At 41.3% G+C, this 20,158-nt stretch overlaps 1 protein-coding gene across 1 annotated transcript; it reads left to right on the top strand.

The window, feature by feature from the left end:
* On the top strand, positions 1-20,158 carry LOC104612962 (uncharacterized). Its single transcript, XM_010280633.3, has 9 exons — positions 1-504; positions 2,085-2,127; positions 2,233-2,311; positions 2,472-2,517; positions 2,612-2,710; positions 15,281-15,349; positions 15,455-15,755; positions 16,745-16,851; positions 18,235-20,158. The coding sequence occupies exons 1-9, from the start codon at positions 271-273 to the stop codon at positions 20,044-20,046; spliced, it is 2,790 nt and encodes a 929-aa protein (XP_010278935.1). The 5' UTR covers positions 1-270; the 3' UTR covers positions 20,047-20,158.

Raw genomic sequence — 20,158 nt, 5'->3', positions numbered from 1 at the left:
ATGTAAAGTTTTTGGAAATGGAAACTGGGATTTTGTATTAAAACATTCAAGTTGAAATCGAAAATTGATATTTGTTATCCGACTTTATCAATAAACAAAAATTCGAAAAAAAATGGGTTTAATTTGTTACGCACTTTCGAGGTGGGTTGTTGGGTTTTCTTGTTTCTTGTTTGTAAAAAAAAAAAAAAAATCAGCTGGTTAATGGGTTCTTAATATAGTTATCAAGGTGGGTTTTGTTTTTTAAGTTGGAAAAAGAAAAACAGGACGACAATGGCGGAGACAGGACGTAGGAGGAGTGCGAGACTGTCTGCACTAGAAGCGTGTAAAGTCCAGCAAGCGACTTCTGTGGGGGACCCGCCAGATGCCCCACAACATACTAACAATGGAAAACGACCCTTAGCCTTGGTCGAGCAGGATACGCCAAGGAAGAGAGGTAGGAAGAAGAGGAGGCTTAGAACCGTAGAAGAAGTGGTAGTTAATTCTGTTTCAAGAGAAGCTGAGCAGGTTAATCCCAATTTCTTTATCTTCATTTTTTTTTTCATTTTATATTTATCCATTTCTTTACGCCATTTCTGTTTTTCTTTTTCTTTTTCCCCCAAGGGAGACCTTTTGATTTTATCCTTTTCCTAGATATTCAACTAAATGTTAACAACTTTAATTTTTAAACTGATGGGCCTTTTCATTTTTTTTTTATTAATATACTGTTAGGACTGATATATACCTGACGGCTCGAGATGAGGAACTGGACTAAGAAACTGAGTTAGAACTTAGAACCAATAGATTAATATGGGTTTCAGAGGGTTTCAGTAAATTAAGCAATATTAACTGCACAAATTAGTTATCTATCTGCATTGCTTTCTTGGTCTTAGTATGCTTATCTCTTTCAAGTTTCAATTCGTGAAGTAAACATTTCTATTAATTCAATCTGTATCTTTACCCTGATTTTATATCGACTTTTTTGATAACAGAACCGGAGCTCTTACAGGCTAGTGGTTATCTATAAGCTCAGTTAGGAGGCGATTCATTTCATTCATTCTCATGTTTTCTGTTACTAAAAGAACAATACCAAGAATTCTAATATTTTAGTGGTCTTTTTAATCGATTTCCTGTTTGAATGGTCTTGTGATTTGATGCTTTTCAAGTTATATGGTGTAGATTGGTAAAATCAGATCACCTAGGAAATTGAATCCAATTGACCTTTTCCTTTACTTTCTGAACTTTATTTGTTAACCATTTGCTTTCTCCAACAATGGGGAGTATGTATCCAATTAATTTTGGGGGCTATAAAAAGAGTGACCCTCATGCTGGTTTGGAGAATTCCAAATTCCACCCACACCGGCAGTTACAAGCATTTGAGAGATTATTCTTTATTCAGTGATCATTACAAGTACTTTGACATGTTTTGCCCTTTTTTTTTCTGACAAGTTGGTTTAATCTTACCATTACTTCTTCAATCTAGTTTATGCCATCAACTTGTTCATGCATGACTCAGAGATAACACCTTGACGTCATTCATCACATCTTAATTTTCTTTAAGATTTAAAATGAGAAAGAATATCTTCTTCACTTCCGAGCTGTTGCTCCACTACAAACTAATGGAAATGGTCCTTGAACACTTCAACCTGATCTTTTATGGAGATATATACCTGCATGGTATTAAATAGAATGTAATGGCTAATCGTGGTTCTTGTAGCCAACCCCATATAGTTAGGGAAAGGCTTCGATGATGATTATACCTGCATGATGAGTATAAAATTTATAAAAGTTCCTTTCCATCTATGCTTTCCAAGTATGGGTTGAACAATGTCTATGAAAGATGTAGATTGTTAAATGAAATCAAATATGGGCAGTTGCTTGGAGAGATGGTTTCTAGGATCGAAGAGGAAATAGGGATAGTGAACACACAAGTACAGCAAGCTTTATACAAATTGCAATTCTAAGTTTAGGATTAGTTTTTAGTACTACTCAATTTTTATATTAGAATATTATTATTCTGGCTACATGGCAGAGGTCAACATATATATTCTAGATTTCCTGTGTCTTCTGAGTTCTGATTTTGGTTTCTCATTCCAAATTATTTGCAGGAAAGAGAGAACCTAAAAGATGAAGGTCATACAACCAATATTGGTATATCTATTTTCCTCATCAAATATGCCATCCTAAAGTGGCATTTTAGGATTTCATACATAATCATGACATGTGAGTTAATAACCTTTCTATCTCTTTTGTCAGACCAATCATCAAAAGTGGCTTCTTCATCTTGGATGATAGAAAAACAAAAATTGGAGCTTATCCTTGATATACTACAAATGTAAGTACTCTTTTAAGATATTTGTCTTGGTTATATTTAGGATAAGTAAAAGCAATCTTATGAATAGAAACTCTGGAGGACAACTAAATGATTTAGAAAGGAAAAGTACAACTAAGTAACATTCTCATTGGAGTGTCTTTTCTTTCATACTTTAATTCAGGAGAGATAAGCATGAAATATTTGCCGAACCAGTTGACCCTGAAGAGGTTTGTATTGAATGCTTAGTTTCTACATTTTCTATATTGCACTTCAGCTTCCAATTGGTATGCAATTATTAACTGGGATCTTTTGTTTTGGAAGGTTGACGGTTATTATGAAATCATCAAGGAGCCAATGGACTTTGGCACCATGAGAGCAAAACTTCATGAAGGAATGTATACAACTCTAGAACAATTTGAGGTTTGTTCCATTTTCACCCATTCTTATTGTTGGTTCGGCTGTCTTAATTTGTATGTTTATCTTTGTTGGGTCTTAAGTCATTAGTTATTGGGCCTTAGTTACTGGGCCTAATCTTATTTAGTGTTTATTTTGACTAGGTGTCTCATCACTAATCAGGAGCATTCTGGTCTATTTATGTAACATTATGTAATGTTCTTATATATAATAAATTAGGGCTGGCTGAGAACTCTTCTGCCGCCCATCTCATATCTTCTTCTTCTTCTTCTTCTTCTTCTTCTCCTCTCATTCGGTAGCTCTATTTCAGCAAACATGGTATTAGAGCGCTAATCTTTCGACTGGTTACAACAGCCGCCTCTTCTTCTACTCGCAGTTAACTCTTTCACTTCTTTTTTTTTGGTTGCTGCAAAGAAACCCTAGGGTTGGTCGTAGAACACAGCTGGACCTACATCTAGGGTTTCCCTTGGTTGTAGGGCCTAAGGGGAGTTAGACCCAGAGGCTGATGCCCTAATAGACACAGTACAACAGACTGTAGCCATTCGGCTAAGATAGATCTGTGTAGAACAGATCTAGGCGGAAGGACTAATCTCAGCAGTCCTAGAACTGTTCGTGGGTGAGGTTATAACCTGCGATAGCAGTGCTTAGCACACAGTAGAAGCCAACACAGCAAGTTGCAGGCTGCGGCAGCAGTGATTAGAACACAGCAGAAGGTAGCACAACAGATTATAATCTGTGACAGCAGTAATTGGGGCACAGTGTGCAGTGCAGTACTCGGTGTTTCAGCTCTGTGTCGGGTTCTCAGGACTGAGTTTACAGTGCAGCAAGTTCCGTAAGTGTGAAAAAGTTCACTATATATTGTGTTTACAGTCTTGACATTTACGAGTAAGAGAAGATGTCTTCCATATCCAGGGAAGTGTCTTCTAGAGATGTTAGGGCTTGTGGGAGATCTCCTAATTTGGAGAATCCAAATCTGCACAGCCTACAGATCACAAGTGTGTTGTTGGATGAGTACAACTTCAGAGAATGGTCTGTCTCAGCCATGCTTTTCATCACATCCCGGGAACTCACTGGTTACTTGGACGGGCAAAAGAAGGAACCCGAAGTGGGGAGTGCTGAATATGCAACTTGGCGCAAGGAGAATGCTACAGTTATGTCCTGGCTACTTGCCTCAATGACTCCAAGAGTAGCTAGGACTGTTCAACATTTCTCCACGGCTGCCAAGATATGGGAAAAAGTTTCTAAAACCTATGGGCAAAAAAAGAATAATGCCAGAATTTACAGATTGAATCAAGACATTGCTGCCTTGAGGCAAGGAGATACGAGTGTTGCAACATATTTTGCTACACTAGAAGGACTATGGGAAGAGTTAGATCACCACCTTATTATTGATTGGGAGAATGCCAGAGACAAGGAAAAGCATGACAAACAAGGTGAAGAGGGTAGAGCATTTAAGTTTCTAGTTGGCCTAGATCCTATATATGAGAGCATAAGGTCCCAAATTCTGGGAAGGGATGAAATGCCAGACTTACATCATGTTTACTACCTTGTGAGGAATGAATAGGTGAGAAGAAAAGAGATGCAGGTTGATACTCAAACTAAACTAGCTTAACAGTCTGTGGAACATTCGGCCCTAATCTCTACAAATCAAAGGGGAAATAGGCACTCTGACAAGAGACATCTGAAGTCACCCACTGTGGAGGGGAAAGGCATGTGAAAGAGACCTGTTGGGTTCTCCATCCGCATCTGAAGCCAGCTGCATTGAGGAAAGATAAGAAGCATCAGAAGGGTCAATCTGCAAGTGTGAATCTGGCTACGGGTCAAAGTGATGAGGGTTCAAAACACTCATCCACAGTTACTTCCTCTTCCATGGGACAGACCACTAATTCCCCTGGAACCGGGTCCTTGGGTTTTACTGCCGATGAGGTAGAGGTACTTAGCCGGGCCCTAGCCCGTCTAAGGACCAATTCTCTTCCATCCTCCTCCCTTGCCAGATCAGGTATTGTCTCTGCCTTTAGTGCATCTAGTACTATTGATCCTGCCTCTTGGATTATTGATTCTGGTGCAACTGACCACATGACACACATGTCTTCTCTATTTTTTTCCTATCATTTAATGTCTGGCCAAGATAAAATGAGGGTTGCTGATGGTTCTCTCTCTACCATCTCTGGGAAAGGAGTGGTTGACCTAAGCAAGGACCTCTCACTCAAATTTGTCTTGCATGTTCCCAATCTTTCTTCAAATCTCTTATCTGTTTCAAAGCTTACCAAAAATTTGAATTGTAGCATAACCTTTTTTCCTACTCATTGTGTCTTTCAGGACAGATTGACGAAGATAATGATTGGGAGCGGTCATGAGTGTGGAGGTCTCTACTACCTTGATGCAGACATCAGTTCGGCCTTACAAACATTTGCTACTAGTAGTCAGTCCAATGTGGAGTCAATAGCTAGGTTACATCTGTGGCATGCTAGGCTAGGTCATTTACCGTTTTCATCATTGGAAGTGTTGTTTCCAGAATTATTCAAAGGTGTTTCAAGTCAAGATTTAGTTTGTGAAGTCTGTCAAATATCAAAGCAATGTAGAACTGTTTATCCAACTTCGAGTAATGACATTCAAGCTCCTTTTGACTTAGTCCACTCTGATGTTTGGGGCCCCTCTCCCATTATTTCTGTTGATGGCTTTCGATACTTTATCAGTTTTATTGATCACTTTTCTCGATGCACATGGATCTACTTATTAAAAGCACGAGAAGAAGTACCGCGGGTAACCATGACATTTTGCAAAATGATTGAAACACAATTTGGCACGAAGATCAAACAATTCAGGTCAGATAATGCTGCAGAATACTTTGAAAGGTCCTTGAATCTGTTTATGGAGGATGCTGGAATGATTCATCAGTCATCTTGTGCTAGTACCCCCCAACAGAATGGGGTTGCTGAACGCAAGAATAGGCACCTATTGGAGACTGCTCGAGCCTTACTATTTCAGCACAAAGTTCCAAAAAACTATTGGTCTCAAGCAATCCTTACTGCATCATATCTGATAAATCGAATGCCATCCAAGGTATTGGGGATGAAAACTCATTTCTCTGTTCTTTGCCCTCATCTTCCTGACTTTTCTCTTTCACCGAGAGTCTTTGGTTGTGTATGCTTTATACATGTCAAGGATCCGAAGAAGACCAAATTGAATCCTAGGGCTACAAAGGGAATCTTTTTGGGGTACTCCCCTACTCAGAAGGGATACAAGTGTTATGATCCAGCCACCAAGAAAAAATATGTCACAAAGGATGTGGTATTCTTTAAGTCTCAATCCTATTTTCATTCTTCCCAGAATCCTCTTCAGGGGGAGACTAGTGGGATGGAAGAGGATTCTTCTGTTCCCCCATTCTTTGTGCCTCTCTCTACCTCAGGCCTTCCATCTTCTCCTCTTAATCCACCTAGTTGTGGTATCCCAGGTGAATCTAGTGAGGCTCCCATTGTACCAACTACTACTAGTGATGTTGCAAATATTACCAAAGACTCCAACAGGCTGCAAAGAGATATCTGAATCACCTACAACAGAAGGAAGAAGGGCCCTCTAACTCATGACAACAACCAATTGGACTCGGATCAATCTGTCTCAGAAACTCAAGGTAATCCTATCAGTTCCTCTGACTTGGATCTTCCTATTGCCCTTCGTAAGTCTACTCGTTCTTGTACTATCAGACACCCCATTGCTGATTTTGTGTCTTACTCACATTTGTCTCCTCGTTATTGTTCTTTTGTGTCTGCTCTCTCTTCTGTGCATGTTCCTACCAGGTATTCTGAGGCAGTATCTGACTCAAAATGGAAAGAGGCTATGAACGAAGAAATGAAGGCCTTAATGAAAGCAGGGACTTGGGAATTAGTGGATCTACCAGAAGGGAAAGGCACTGTTGGATGCAAGTGGGTGTTCACTGTGAAGCATAGGGAGGACGGGTCCATTGAAAGATACAAGGCTAGACTGGTAGCAAAAGGGTTTACTCAAAAAGAAGGGATTGACTACAAAGAAACCTTTGCTCCGGTGGCAAAACTCAACACAATCCGAGTTCTATTATCATTAGCTGCAAATTTCTCATGGGAGCTACATCAGTTGGACATGAAGAATGCTTTCTTGAATGGCGACCTGCATGAAGAGGTGTTCATGAATCCTCCACCAGGTTATGGGTTTGGGAAGAAGGTATGTAGACTGAAAAAAGCCCTATACGGCCTTAAGCAGTCCCCTCGAGCTTGGTTTGAGAAGCTATGTGGGGCCATGAAGAAAGGGGGTTACACTCAAAGTGGGGCAGATCATACCCTATTCATAAGGAAGAGAAATGGCAAACTTACAGCACTTATTGTCTATATGGATGATATGGTAATTACAGGGGATGATCAGGAAGAGATTAAAAGACTAAAGGAGGTCTTGGCTGCTGAATTTGAGATCAAAGACCTGGGCCAACTGAGATACTTTCTTGGGATTGAAGTTGCAAGATCCAAAGGGGGCATCTATATATGTCAGCGGAAATACATTCTTGATCTTCTTCAAGAGACAGGCATGATGGGGTGTAGGCCAGCAGATACTCCAATAGAACAGAATCATGGTCTACAGGAGTCAGTAGGAGAGGACTACCTTGATAAGGAAAGATACCAAAAGCTAGTGGGGAAGTTGATTTACCTGTCCCTCACTCGCCCTGACATTGCTTATGCTGTAAATGTTGTCAGTCAGTTCATGCACACTCCTAAAATCCCTCACATGAAAGCTGTGGAAAGGATCCTCAGATATTTGAAGTCTTGCCCGGGGAAAGGGATTCTGTTCAGGAAAAACAGTAAAATTGAAGTTGAAGGATATACTGATGCAGATTGGGCTGGCTTTGTTGGGGACAGGAAATCTACTTCTGGGTACTGCACCTTTGTTGGAGGAAATTTAGTTACATGAAGGAGTAAAAAACAGAATGTGGTTGCTAGATCTAGTGCAGAGGCCGAATGTCGAGCTATGGCTCATGGTGTTGCTGAACTTTTATGGCTTAAGATCCTGCTTGGTGAACTTGGAATTAAGATTGAGTGTCCTCTCAGGTTGTACTGTGACAACAAGGCTGCCATCAAATAACCCAGTGCAACATGATAGAACGAAACATATTGAGATAGACCGTCACTTTGTCAGAGAAAGAATTGTCTCAGGAGAACTCTGCATCCTTTATACTCCCTCCGAGATGCAGATTGCAGATGTTCTGACTAAAGGGCTAGCTACAACGAAATTCGTGGACTTACTTGGCAAGCTAAACATGATTGGCATCCATGCTTAGCTTGAGGGGGAGTGTTGGTTTGGCTGTCTTAATTTGTATGTTTATCTTTGTTGGGTCTTAAGTCATTAGTTATTGGGCCTTAGTTACTGGGCCTAATCTTATTTAGTGTTTATTTTGACTAGGTGTCCCATCACTAATCAGGGGCATTCTGGTCTATTTATGTAACATTATGTAATGTTCTTATATATAATAGATTAGGGCTGGCTGAGAACTCTTCTGCCGCCCATCTCATATCTTCTTCTTCTTCTTCTTCTCCTCTCATTCGACAACTCTATTTCAGCAAACACTTATTAAATTTTAACCTCTTATGAATAGAAACCAATGGATCTTCAATATATCGGATCAAATCGAGTATACATAGATCTAAATTTGATTTGTGAATATTCAGATTCAAATCAAATTTGGATTGAAATAGGATATTGAATAACATCAATAAATTAAACTAAAGATTATCAAAATATTATATATTATTAACAAAACCAACTAAAAATGACTTTGATACTGCATATCATGAAAAAAAAAAGAAGAATTGAAACTAACTTTTATGTAACTTGGACCTATGACTTGGTAAAAATACAACATTCAAAACAATTTTACTAATTATAATATAAATTAATAGGGCTGTGGATGGACTCCAAAGTTCGATATCCAATTTGACTTCATATCTGATTATTCCAGATTTGGATGTTAGAACTTGCATCTGATTAATAAGCAGATCAGATATGGATTTGGCCCCATTCACTCTGATTAAAATATGAGTTGATAAAAAATATTATATATATATATGTGTGTGTGTGTGTGTGTGTTATGGACGCCTTCCTCGGGAAGACGTACCATCGCCGCCGGCAGCAACAGGCCCCGGGCCCACCGCCAGCAGCAGCAATGATTCAGTGATGCTCATCCTACCCAGTTCGGCAACAGCAGCCTTATCTAGATTAGATTAGCTCATTTTGCTTGTTCTTATCTTATTGTTCTTATCTCTTATCTTATCTTGTTAATAGCTTATCAGATTAGGATTAGCTTAGCTTATCTTATCTTGTTAGTAGCTTATCAGATTAGGATTAGCTTATCTTATCCTTAGCAAGATAGAACTGGAAGTCTCCCTATTCAGCAAGGAGACTCCCTTTGATTAGGACTCTTGTAATCTTCTATTTAAGGAGACCCCATTATTGAATGAGATATCAAATTATTCAGTCAAGAGTGAGTTAGGAGAGTTGGTGATCTCTTGGACAAATCACCGAAGGCACCAACTTGGTATCAGACAGGAGGTTTTCCCCGTGGACCGACCCGTGACGAGATCCTATTCCCGGGCCCTCAACAACTTGGTATCAGAGCAAGGCGTCATGGGAGATCTGGAGCAGCTACCTTCCAGGGTCCACGACCTCGAGCACCAACTCGTGGAGACCAGCTCTGAAGTTCGTGAGATCAAAGGTGAAGTGCAAGAACTGCGACGACTAATGGAGATGTTTCTTTCCAGCAGGGAAAGGAACTCTAACGGAGGGACAACAGCTAACGACCGCCGGCCAGATCTGCCGGAGTCTTCCGGCGAACAGCAGTCCGTCGGCCATGGAGCATCCATCATCCCCAAGTATAGCAGGCTGGAGTTCCCATCGTACAACGGCAACGGAGACCCCCTAGGCTAGCTGTATCGCTGCGAGCAATTCTTCCGGAATCAACGGACAAATGACCAGGACAAGGTAAGCCTAGCCGCCTTTCATTTAACAGAAGAAACACAACTTTGGTTTTATCGGTTAGAGCAAGAAGAACCCAGGCTCAGTTGGCCCCAGTTTAAATCCTATTGCCTTCTTCGGTTCGGACCCCCATTGACCAGCAACCCACTGGGCAAGCTAATTAACCTTAAACAGACCGAAACAGTTGCTGAATACCAGTGATAGTTCCAAACCCTCCTCGCGAGGGCATCCTCTGTGCAACCAGACCAGCAAGTGGATATGTTCACAACAGGGTTAGCAGAACCCCTGCGAGTGGATGTCGAGATGCAGAATCCCCCAAATTTGGTCACAGCCATGAACTTAGCCCGCGCATTTGAGCGCAAGCTGCAGCTCAGCCGCGGAATTTTTAATGTGGGTCGTCCACCGAACTCGTGGGTGCCCCCAAGACCAGCAACAACGACCCCCTCTTCTGCTACCAGCCGGGAAATGAAGCCTCCCACGACCACCACCTCTAGAGCAGTGACAAGTACAGGCAGTAACATGGTCACTCCTCCCATCAAGCGCTTGACCAGGGCAGAAATGGCAAAGCGCCGAGCGAGAGGTCAATGTTTCAATTGCGATGACCTCTACTCGGCAGGACATAGATGCAAGAGGCTTTTTTGCCTTCTCATAGATGAGCAAGAGGAGGAGGAAGGGGAACCCGTCATATTCGAACCAGAGATCTCTCTCCATGCGATCACCGGTATTAAAACCTCTCAGACCATGCAGTTACAGGCATAGATCGCAGGTCAGCCGGTGCGCATTCTCGTCGATCCAGGGAGCACACACAACTTCATAAGTGAACATGCAGCCCTGCAGTTAAAACTACCAATGGAACTCCGGCCGCGACTACAGGTAGCCATCGCAAATGGTGAAAAAGTTCACAGTCCAGGGATTTGTAAGGACGTCCCAGTACAGGTCAATTCTGAACTAATTCTTGTTGATTTATTTGTACTCTCATTGGATGGGTTCGATATTGTTCTCGGGGTCAAATGGTTAATTACCCTAGGCCCGATTTTGTGGGACTTCAGCACACTCACCATGACCTTCCACCTGAATGGCAAGCAAGTTTCATGGCACGGTTGCAGGGTTAAAGAAAAGACACCGCAGGTTCATGCACTCCAGACAGAACCGGCAGCCATGGAAAAACTTCTCGCCGAGTTTTCAGATCTGTTCCAGGAACCGAAGGGCCTTCCCCCTTCCCGAGCTTGCAACCATCGTATTCCTTTGGTGGCGGGTTCAGCACCAGTCGTTGTCAGGCCTTATCGCTACCCTCACTTACAGAAGGATGAGATAGAAAAACAATGTACAGCGATGCTGAACCAAGGGATCATACGCAAAAGTCACTCCCCCTTCTCTTCGCCGGTTCTGTTGGTGGCGAAGCAGGATGGAACGTGGAGGTTCTGTGTTGACTATAGAGAACTCAATGACCGGACGATCAAAGATAAGTTCCCTATTCCCGTTGTGGACGAACTGCTGGACGAGTTGCATGGTGCCCAGTATTTCTCTAAGTTGGACCTCAGGTCCGGATATTTCCAAGTTTGCATGGCTCCTGGTGACGTGAAGAAGACTGCTTTTCGCACCCACCATGGCCACTTCGAATTTTTAGTCATGCCATTCGGACTCTCCAATGCACCATCTACATTTCAAGCACTAATGAACGAGGTATTCCAGCCCCATCTGCGCAAATTTGTTTTAGTTTTCTTTGATGATATCCTCGTTTACAGCAAATCATGGGTAGAGCATGTCCACCATTTGAAGACCATTTTTGTACTCCTACGCCAACGCAGCTTATTCCTGAAACAGTCCAAGTGCTCCTTCGGGGAACAATAGGTTCTTTACCTCGGCCACATCATCCATGGGCAGGGTGTAACAGTTGATAGTTCCAAGATTAGGCTATAACAGAATGGCCCAAACCTCAATCTGCCAAGGCCTTACGCGGGTTCCTCGGTTTAACGGGTTGCTACCGCAAATTTGTACAGAACTAGTGTTGGCAGCCTTGTTAACCAACCTGTTGAAGAGAAACTCCTTCCGGTGGGACGACGCAGCTGATGAAGCTTTTCTATCACTGCGAAATGCACTGTCTTCAACCCCTGTCCTGCAATTACCTAATTTCGTCCTCGAATTTACAGTCGAGTGCGATGCTTCCGGAGTAGGTATCGGGGCCGTACTACAGTAGCAAGGGCACCCGATCGCTTTCTTCAGCCGCAGATTGGCCAACCGGCATCTGAAGCTTCTAGCCTATGAGCGCGAACTAATCGGCCTTGCCCGAGCCATCCAGCACTAGAGGCCGTATTTGTGGGGGCGGTCGTTCATCATCAAAACTGATCATTACAGCCTCAAATACCTGTTAGAGCAGCATCTCACCACTTCCCCTCAGCAACATTGGGTTAGCAAACTGCTTGGGTTTGACTTCCGGGTGGAATATAAGGCGGGATCCTCTAATCGCGCAGCTGATGCCTTGTCTAGGCGAGAAGAAGACGCGATGGTTCTATGTAGCATTTCCCAACCTCGGATCTCTCTGTTTGACGACATTAAGAAGGCAACACCACAGTCCTCGGAATGGTCGCTCTTACTGCAGAAGATCCAGACCGGCACGGCCGACCCCGATTGGTCACTTCATGACGGGTTGGTACTGTATAAGGGACGAGTCCATCTTCCAGCAGACTTTCCGTTGATTCCCACCATCATCACCAACATCCATAACTCCACCCATGAGGGCATTCAAAAAACACTACACCGTGTCCGGACTGATTTCCATTGGCGAGGTATGAAGACTTCTATTCAAGATTTTGTCCATAATTGCTCCACATGCCAACAGCACAAATGGGAAAACCTACACCCGGCATGCCTCCTTTAGCCCCTTTCCATCCCATCGCAGATCTGGGCCGACATCTCCATGGACTTCATTGAGGGACTTCCCAAGGTAGGGGGCAAATCAGTTCTCTTTGTGGTAGTTGACCGCTTCTCTAAATGCGCGCACTTCATTCCTCTATCACACCCGTACAGTGCCACTTCGGTTGCCCTCGCCTTCTTTACACATATCTTTCGCTTACATGGGTTGCCGGAATCCATCGTCAGCGATAGAGACCCGGTCTTCACTAGTGCCTTCTGGAAAGAGTTATTTCGACTACACGGCACCACCCTGGCCTACTCATCAGCTTACCGGCCACAAACCGACGGTCAGACGGAAGTGGTTAACCGCACTATCGAGATGCATCTCCGCTGTTTTGTAGGCGATCAACCTCGATGGTGGTTGGAATGGCTTCCTTGGGCCGAGTACTGCTACAACACAGCCTACCATTCCTCCCTCGGCATGACTCCCTTTCGCGTCGTTTACGGCAGGGATCCTCCCTGCTTGCTGTCCTACGAGCCCGGATCTACTCGCTTGGACGCAATCGATCACTCCTTACAGGACCGCGACGCCCTCCTCGCCGACATCCGCATTCGCTTTCAGCAGGCCCAGCTTCGCATGAAGCTCCACTATGATAAGCACCACCGGGAACTGTCGTTCGATCCAGGACAATTTGTTTGGTTGAAGCTCCAGCCCTACCAGCAGCGCTCCTTGTGCCACAAGGCTGCCCCGAAGCTGGCCCCTAAGTTCTATGGGCCCTACAAGGTTTTGCGACGGATTGGCAGTGTGGCCTACCAGTTGGAATTGCCAGAGACTAGCCGAATTCATGATGTCTTCCACATCTCCTTGCTGAAACATTTACGGGTGTTCCCCCGGGCCAAGTTCCCTCCCTGCCACCCTTGAAAGATGGCAAACTGGTCCCCCAGCCTAAAACTGTCACCCGCTCTCGTTTCAATCGTGGAATCCTTGAAGTCTTGGTGGAATGGTGTGATCTACCACCAACAGAAGCCACATGGATCCCATTGGCAGAGTTCCAAGGCACATATCCAGCTTTCGAGCTTGAGGACAAGCTTGTAGTCTAGGAGAGGAGTAATGTTATGGACGCCTTCCTCGGGAAGACGTACCATCGCCGCCGGCAGCAACAGGCCCCGGGCCCACCGCTAGCAGCAGCAAGGATTCAGTGATGCTCATCCTACCCAGTTCGGCAACAACAGCCTTATCTAGATTAGATTAGCTCATTTTGCTTGTTCTTATCTTATCTTGTTAGTAGCTTATCAGATTAGGATTAGCTTATCTTATCTTATCTTGTTAGTAGCTTATCAGATTAGGATTAGCTTATCTTATCCTTAGCAAGATAGAACTGGAAGTCTCCCTATTCAGCAAGGAGACTCCCTTTGATTAGGACTCTTGTAATCTCCTATTTAAGGAGACCCCATTATTGAATGAGATATCAAATTATTCAGTCAAGAGTGAGGTAGGAGAGTTGGTGATCTCTTGGACAAATCACCGAAGGCGCCAAGATAGGTTCATCACGAGCAAGAAGGAACAAGGGAAAACAGGAGGTTTTCCCCGTGGACCGACCCGTGGCGAGATCCTATTCCCGGGCCCTCAACAGTGTGTGTGTGTGTGTGTAATATAACTATGTGTATATATTATATACAACTTTATAAAGTTTATAACTGATAAATTTAATACTTTATACTTATATACATTTATTATACATGTAGAAGTTAAAAGTAATTAGATTTTATAACTTTTTTGTCATTTTAAACACAATAAGATGGATGCGGATTAAATCCAAATCCGATGTCAGGATCCAAAGGTTTGATAGTTGGACCGGATGAGGATGTAGCTGGATCCAATCAGAATCCGATCCAATTACAGTCCTATAAACCAACATTCGCCCTTAACTAGATCAAATTCAAATTCAGGTTCAAACAAACAGATTCCTTTTGCAGCCATTTAGCAATTTGTTGGTTGAACTAGTAGACTTTCATTTTCCATATCTGATTTTCCTTTCCCTAACGGATTTTGAATCTGTGAGCCTGGATCATTTGGTTTTCTTATTTCAAAGTTTTTCTTTTAGAAATAATGTGCATACTTCTCTTTGAAAAATGAAGGGAAATGTATATTTGCCCACCTGACTTGTCAATATTCAACTGGTAGGGCTACATCAGGAATAAGTAGCCTAATTAGCATAACAACTATAATACCTGGATATGGAAAGGACATGGATGGACAAAGTCTTGGACATGGAACTTACATTGAATATGGAAGTGTCTGATATGATATAGCACTCATCTAGAAATATCTGGGGCTATCATAACATAACAATCCCTTTTATAAAATATACTTGACCTTTTCTTTGAAAAAAGAATTAATAGTGTGTTTTCTGTAACATCTTCTTGCCAATGTTATTTCACTTGTATTGCTTTTATTCATCCAAGTTTCTTTCCCTCTTTCCTCTGACATAAGCCAATTTGTATAATTGTTTTAAGAACTCATCCTAACTGCTGATGACGTGGGTGATATGGGGCAATACATAATGGCCATGCATATAATGTTAAGGTCACAACTTTTGTCATGTTGCTATCTTCAGATATGTAATTCAGTAAACAGTGATTTATCATTTCACTCCATCTTCCATCAGAAATTATAGTTCGGAATTCAAAAATCTCAACTGGTCATTTGTTGTTTGGATTATTACACAGCATGATGTTTTCTTGATATTCAGCAATGCCATGCGTTTTAATTCCTCAACAACCATATTCTTCAGACAGGTATGCTCATCAACTCCCTGCTAAGTGGGGTATAATGAAAATAAATAGAAGTTTAAGCTACAAAGAAAAAATCTTACTTTATGGCACATAACCTTGTATATTTAGGCTCTTGCCATACAAGAATTGGCCAAGAAAGTATTTCAAGCTCTGAAAATTGATCCTGAGAACTTTGCGATGGAATTCTTGGTTATGAGACGAAGACATGGTAGAAAGCCTCATCATGGCACCAGATGTTCAAATCTTAATGCAGATAAAGTGAGGCCTAATAGTATGACCATTGATGTTCCATTAGATGGTAGGCCCTGTTTCTTACATGGTCCATCAAGTCACAGGAAAAGCTTCCAAACATACCGTGGGTCCTCCAGTGCAAATCACATTGATAGAAGAGATTATGAAAAACAATCTGGTATGAACTGGAAAGAGATCTACTACTTGCTTTTTGACATGTTCTCTCTTGCATTTTCTAGATTGGACATCAATGCCAGCATTTAATAAATTTTCTATATAGGAAACATATACAATGTGTTTGTTGTATGTTTGTCTCACTTTATAAGATGAAATACAATCCTCCATGACTTGTATATCTTTTAGATACACAAGCAAATGGTTCAGATTTTATAAAGCATAAATAAGAAAAAAGGGGCCCTATACAAGGCACTTACATAAGAGAAACCATTTATGAAATGTGCACGTATGGGCCTTTGTGTATCAAAGGTGATGTCAACACACCAAATTGCCTCTTTATGTACATGTATAATAACATATTACTAAGTTTTTTTTTGTTGATAAAACAAAGAAATGTAGTTTAGTACATGTTCCGATGCCTGTTAATTTTCACATATAATTATGAATTAAATGGTTACATTTGTTCTTATAAGATCTTCCACTCTGTTAATTTTCACATAAAATTATGAATCTGTTTATATCACCACAGACATATAGCCTCAACACTTGTTTAAATGCATCTTAATCCTCAATAGGATACACACATTGTTAGAAATTGCAAGCTATCATCCAAAAAATATATCTTTCTGTTACTCTAACCAACCAATCACTTTATTTGCTTTTGGATAGGGGATAAGGTAACAGGAGTATCTTAGACAAATGGTTAAGCTCATCCTATTGGTATGACTACCAGGATACAACCCTTGGTAGTTTATCCAGCTACAGTGCAGCAATAAATGCCCCACTGTAAATTCAAATATCTGGTTAATATCTGCCTTAAGCAGGAGTTCATTTCACATATGGATATACGCATATAATATCACTGCTTTCTTATCATATCTTGGTTTACTGCAATACTGTTGCTACTTACATGATCAGATTATTATTTTGTTTGCCTGTTTCATCTTGGGTTTCTAGAATGCTGATTTATTTATCTCATTTTTTTCTCAGTTTCAATATCAGAACCCCGATGTACATATAGCCCTTGGACATCTTTCCTTAATGAGAACGAATCTATAGCTTCAACAATTTATTATAGCTCAAAACAACTAATGCAGGTAAATTGTTCATATTTATCTTTTAATTTTCTTTTGTTTTCCTATTTTTCTGGAGTTTCTAATGCACTTTGTCATTTTATGCTGTTTCTTAAAATGTGATTAAACTTTTGCTGGAGTCTAATTTCTAAATTTAATGTGGTTTTGTGCACATGTAAATTACAAAGTACACACTCGCTTTATCTAGATATTGTTTATGCTAAGAAGCATATTTTGTATCTTAGAAGGAAAGGGAAGAAACAGAAAGATCAACTTGTCATAGTGTTGTACAGAGATTGGCCCACTAGTTGTTCAGTTACCCCTTCTAGATCTACTTAAAAAATTGCCTCATTGCTTCTACACTTTGTTCTAGAGTTATTCCTTTTTAACTATGCAGTAAAGTTCACCTGATCATTCTTAGTTAGTAGATAAGTGTTGGGCGTGAACACAACTTTTCACTATGTGACATAAAGGAAGTTTGCTTGAGTGTCTCATCTGTTTTCAGTACTTAGTTCCATTTTGTTTAGTAGTACTTTCTAAGATGTTATGTCTTCTTTTGGATGATTCTGGACTCTGAGGCAGCTGAATGACTTAAGGAGGCAAATAGAGAATCAAGGAAAGCCAGAAAATCCTTTCTTTTGTTCTTTTAAAACTGAGTAATGATTTTTTTCCTGTCCTGATTGAATCAAGTTTAATCATTGTTCTTTTGGATGATTCAGTACTTGGTGCGCATTAAACTAGGGCCATTGACATCTTCGTTCAATATGCATAAAATCAGAAAATCTCCAGGAATATGTTTTCCTAGTCAAAATTTTTGTCAGTATTCCTGTTATTGATAAAAAAATTGTCAGTATTTCTACTTTACTATTACATTTCTCTTTATTAGCGTCTTTCTGTGCCCAAGGAAAATATTCATCAATCCAAATTGTCCAATAATAGGGTCCAAGTTGGTCCATTGGCCAATGTTAAGTTGATTGGATGACTTAACCATCCGATAAATGGTTCCATATGTTTTTGGAAGTTTCATTGGGCAGATGTAGAAACTGAGAATCGAGGATTCATATTTTGGTACTGGATTCATATTTTACCAAAATGGATTGAGGATCAGCTGGTGAAAACTGAGAATTAAGGATCAGCTGGATTCATTTATTCATCAATCCAAATCCAGCACCATTTGTTCACTACTGGTAATGGATTCATATTTTGGAATGATGTAGAAACTGAGAATTGAGGATCAGCTGGTGAAAACATGGGGTTAAATTGAATTTACCAATCTTATATAAAACCCTCAAATTTATGACACTTTAGACAGAAAATATTATATGGGAGGAACTCAATCTTTGATCTCTATTTTACAAATTCTTAGATGCTTATGATCATATGGATTAAATTTTCTTGATTTTGCAGGTCAATCATAGAGGTCTTGGATACAGGGAGAGTTTAAAGAGGTTCATCAAAGATTTGGGACCAACAGCTCAGAAGGTGGCCAATCAGAAATTGCAAGAATGTCAAGTTCGGAGTAGAAATTATCAGGTTCTAGCACAGACTTCAGTGTGCCAGAATCTGAGTCTGAAAGATCAGGTTCCAGGAACATATTTGCAACAGGAACCCATTTCAAATGGTGAGACCAAGAGTTCCATGTCTTGGAATATCCTTGACAAGTTTTCTGAACGTCCAACTGTCCTTGCTGATGCTAGGGAAAGAAGCCATCTTCTTGGTGCCATCAGAGGAAAAGTGGCGCATGAGAATCAACCAACTGAGATTAAATTGGGATCACATTTCCCTGTCACTTGTGTTGCGGCTCCAAGATTTCTATCTATCGGTGAAACCCACCATAGCAATCAGTATTCACGTATGGTGTCAGACTCTAACCAGTTGGGTAAAGGGGTCCAGCCAGCTGATTTGGCTTCAACGTCTCCCCAGTCAATGCTGGCTAATCAGAATGACATTACTGAGCTTCATTCGGGTTTGCATTTCCCTGCTGGTAATTTTAGAGCTCCAAAAATTCTAACTATTGGTGATACCAACTCTAGCAATCAGTACTCAACTATGATGGACTCCAAGTTGGATAAAGGGGTCCAGCCAGCTGAAATAGCATCTGTACCTTCCCAGTCAAGAATGGATAATCAGAATGAGACGACTGGGCTTCAATCAAATTCGCATTTCCCTGTTGTTAGTTTTGGAACTGCGGAATTTCCAGCTTCTAGGATCACAAACTCCTTCAACGAACATTCAACCATGATATTGGATGCCATCAAGTCTGATAAATGGGTCCAGCCAGGTCATTTGGGTTCTGAGCATTCCCAGTCAAGGTTGGCTCATCAGAACCCAATAACTGAGATTCAACTGGGTACATTCTCTATCGCTGATTACAGAGCACTGAAATTTCAACCTTTTGAGGTCACAAACCCTGGAAATGGGTACTCAGCTTTGATGGTGGACTCTAGTTCAAATAAACAGGTTAAGCCAGCTGAATTAGGTTCAACAAATTCTCAGTCAACAAGAACGTCTCATTTGATCACAAACACCAGCAGTGAGCACCCAGCCACAATGGCAGACCTCACCAGTTCAGATAAACGGGTCTATGTGGCTAAGCTCGGTTCAGAGTATTCTCAGGCAAGGTTTCTTGGCTTTTTATCTACAAACAACAACATTACTGTTCCATCTCCATGGTATTCAGAATTCATTAACGTATCTAGTTCAAGCCAAGCTGCTGACCCTGTCCATGGCTTCCTGTTAGATTATTTGGATGGAGAGAATCATTCCATGGGTTCTCCAAGCCACAATTTGAGCTCATCTCAGGGAGGCCCATTTCCAGGATATAGTCAACTTGGATGTGGAGAGAATCAAGCCATAACTGCACCAAACAATAATTTATGTTTGGTTATGGAAGAGCAACTTGCAGAACGTTGTCAGCCTAGGTCATGGGGCCAGCAAGTTGCTTTTGATGCTTCATGCTTGCAGTCGAGTCTCAGTCAGCTGAACGTTAATTCATTGAGCAAGGATGCTTTCATGCAGCCAACAGGCCAGGATGTATTTGCACAGCCGGATTTGCAGCTGGGTTTGGGTCCTGAGGAAGTGTTCGTTGATGCAGCAGCGAGGTTTAACAGGGTTTCAATAAGCAGCCATCAAACAGAACAAAGTAGTCAAGTATTTATTGACAATCGGCAAATGACCTTATTGGATAATCACCAGCTTGATTTGGCTCTTCAGCTATAAGCAAAGTACTTCTTTTTGGTGCTCATTCTTTAAAGTTTAAATATAAAAACCAAAGGAAAGGAAAAAAGAAACTATTAATATACAATATCAATATTGCTTTGTTTTTCTCCCC

Source organism: Nelumbo nucifera, chromosome 5 (assembly GCF_055504915.1).
Source record: "Nelumbo nucifera cultivar China Antique chromosome 5, China Antique-T2T, whole genome shotgun sequence".
In the NCBI taxonomy this organism is placed as follows: Eukaryota; Viridiplantae; Streptophyta; class Magnoliopsida; order Proteales; family Nelumbonaceae; genus Nelumbo; species Nelumbo nucifera.
Note: the sequence above shows the minus strand (reverse complement) of the source record. Positions and strands in the feature narration are given on the sequence as shown.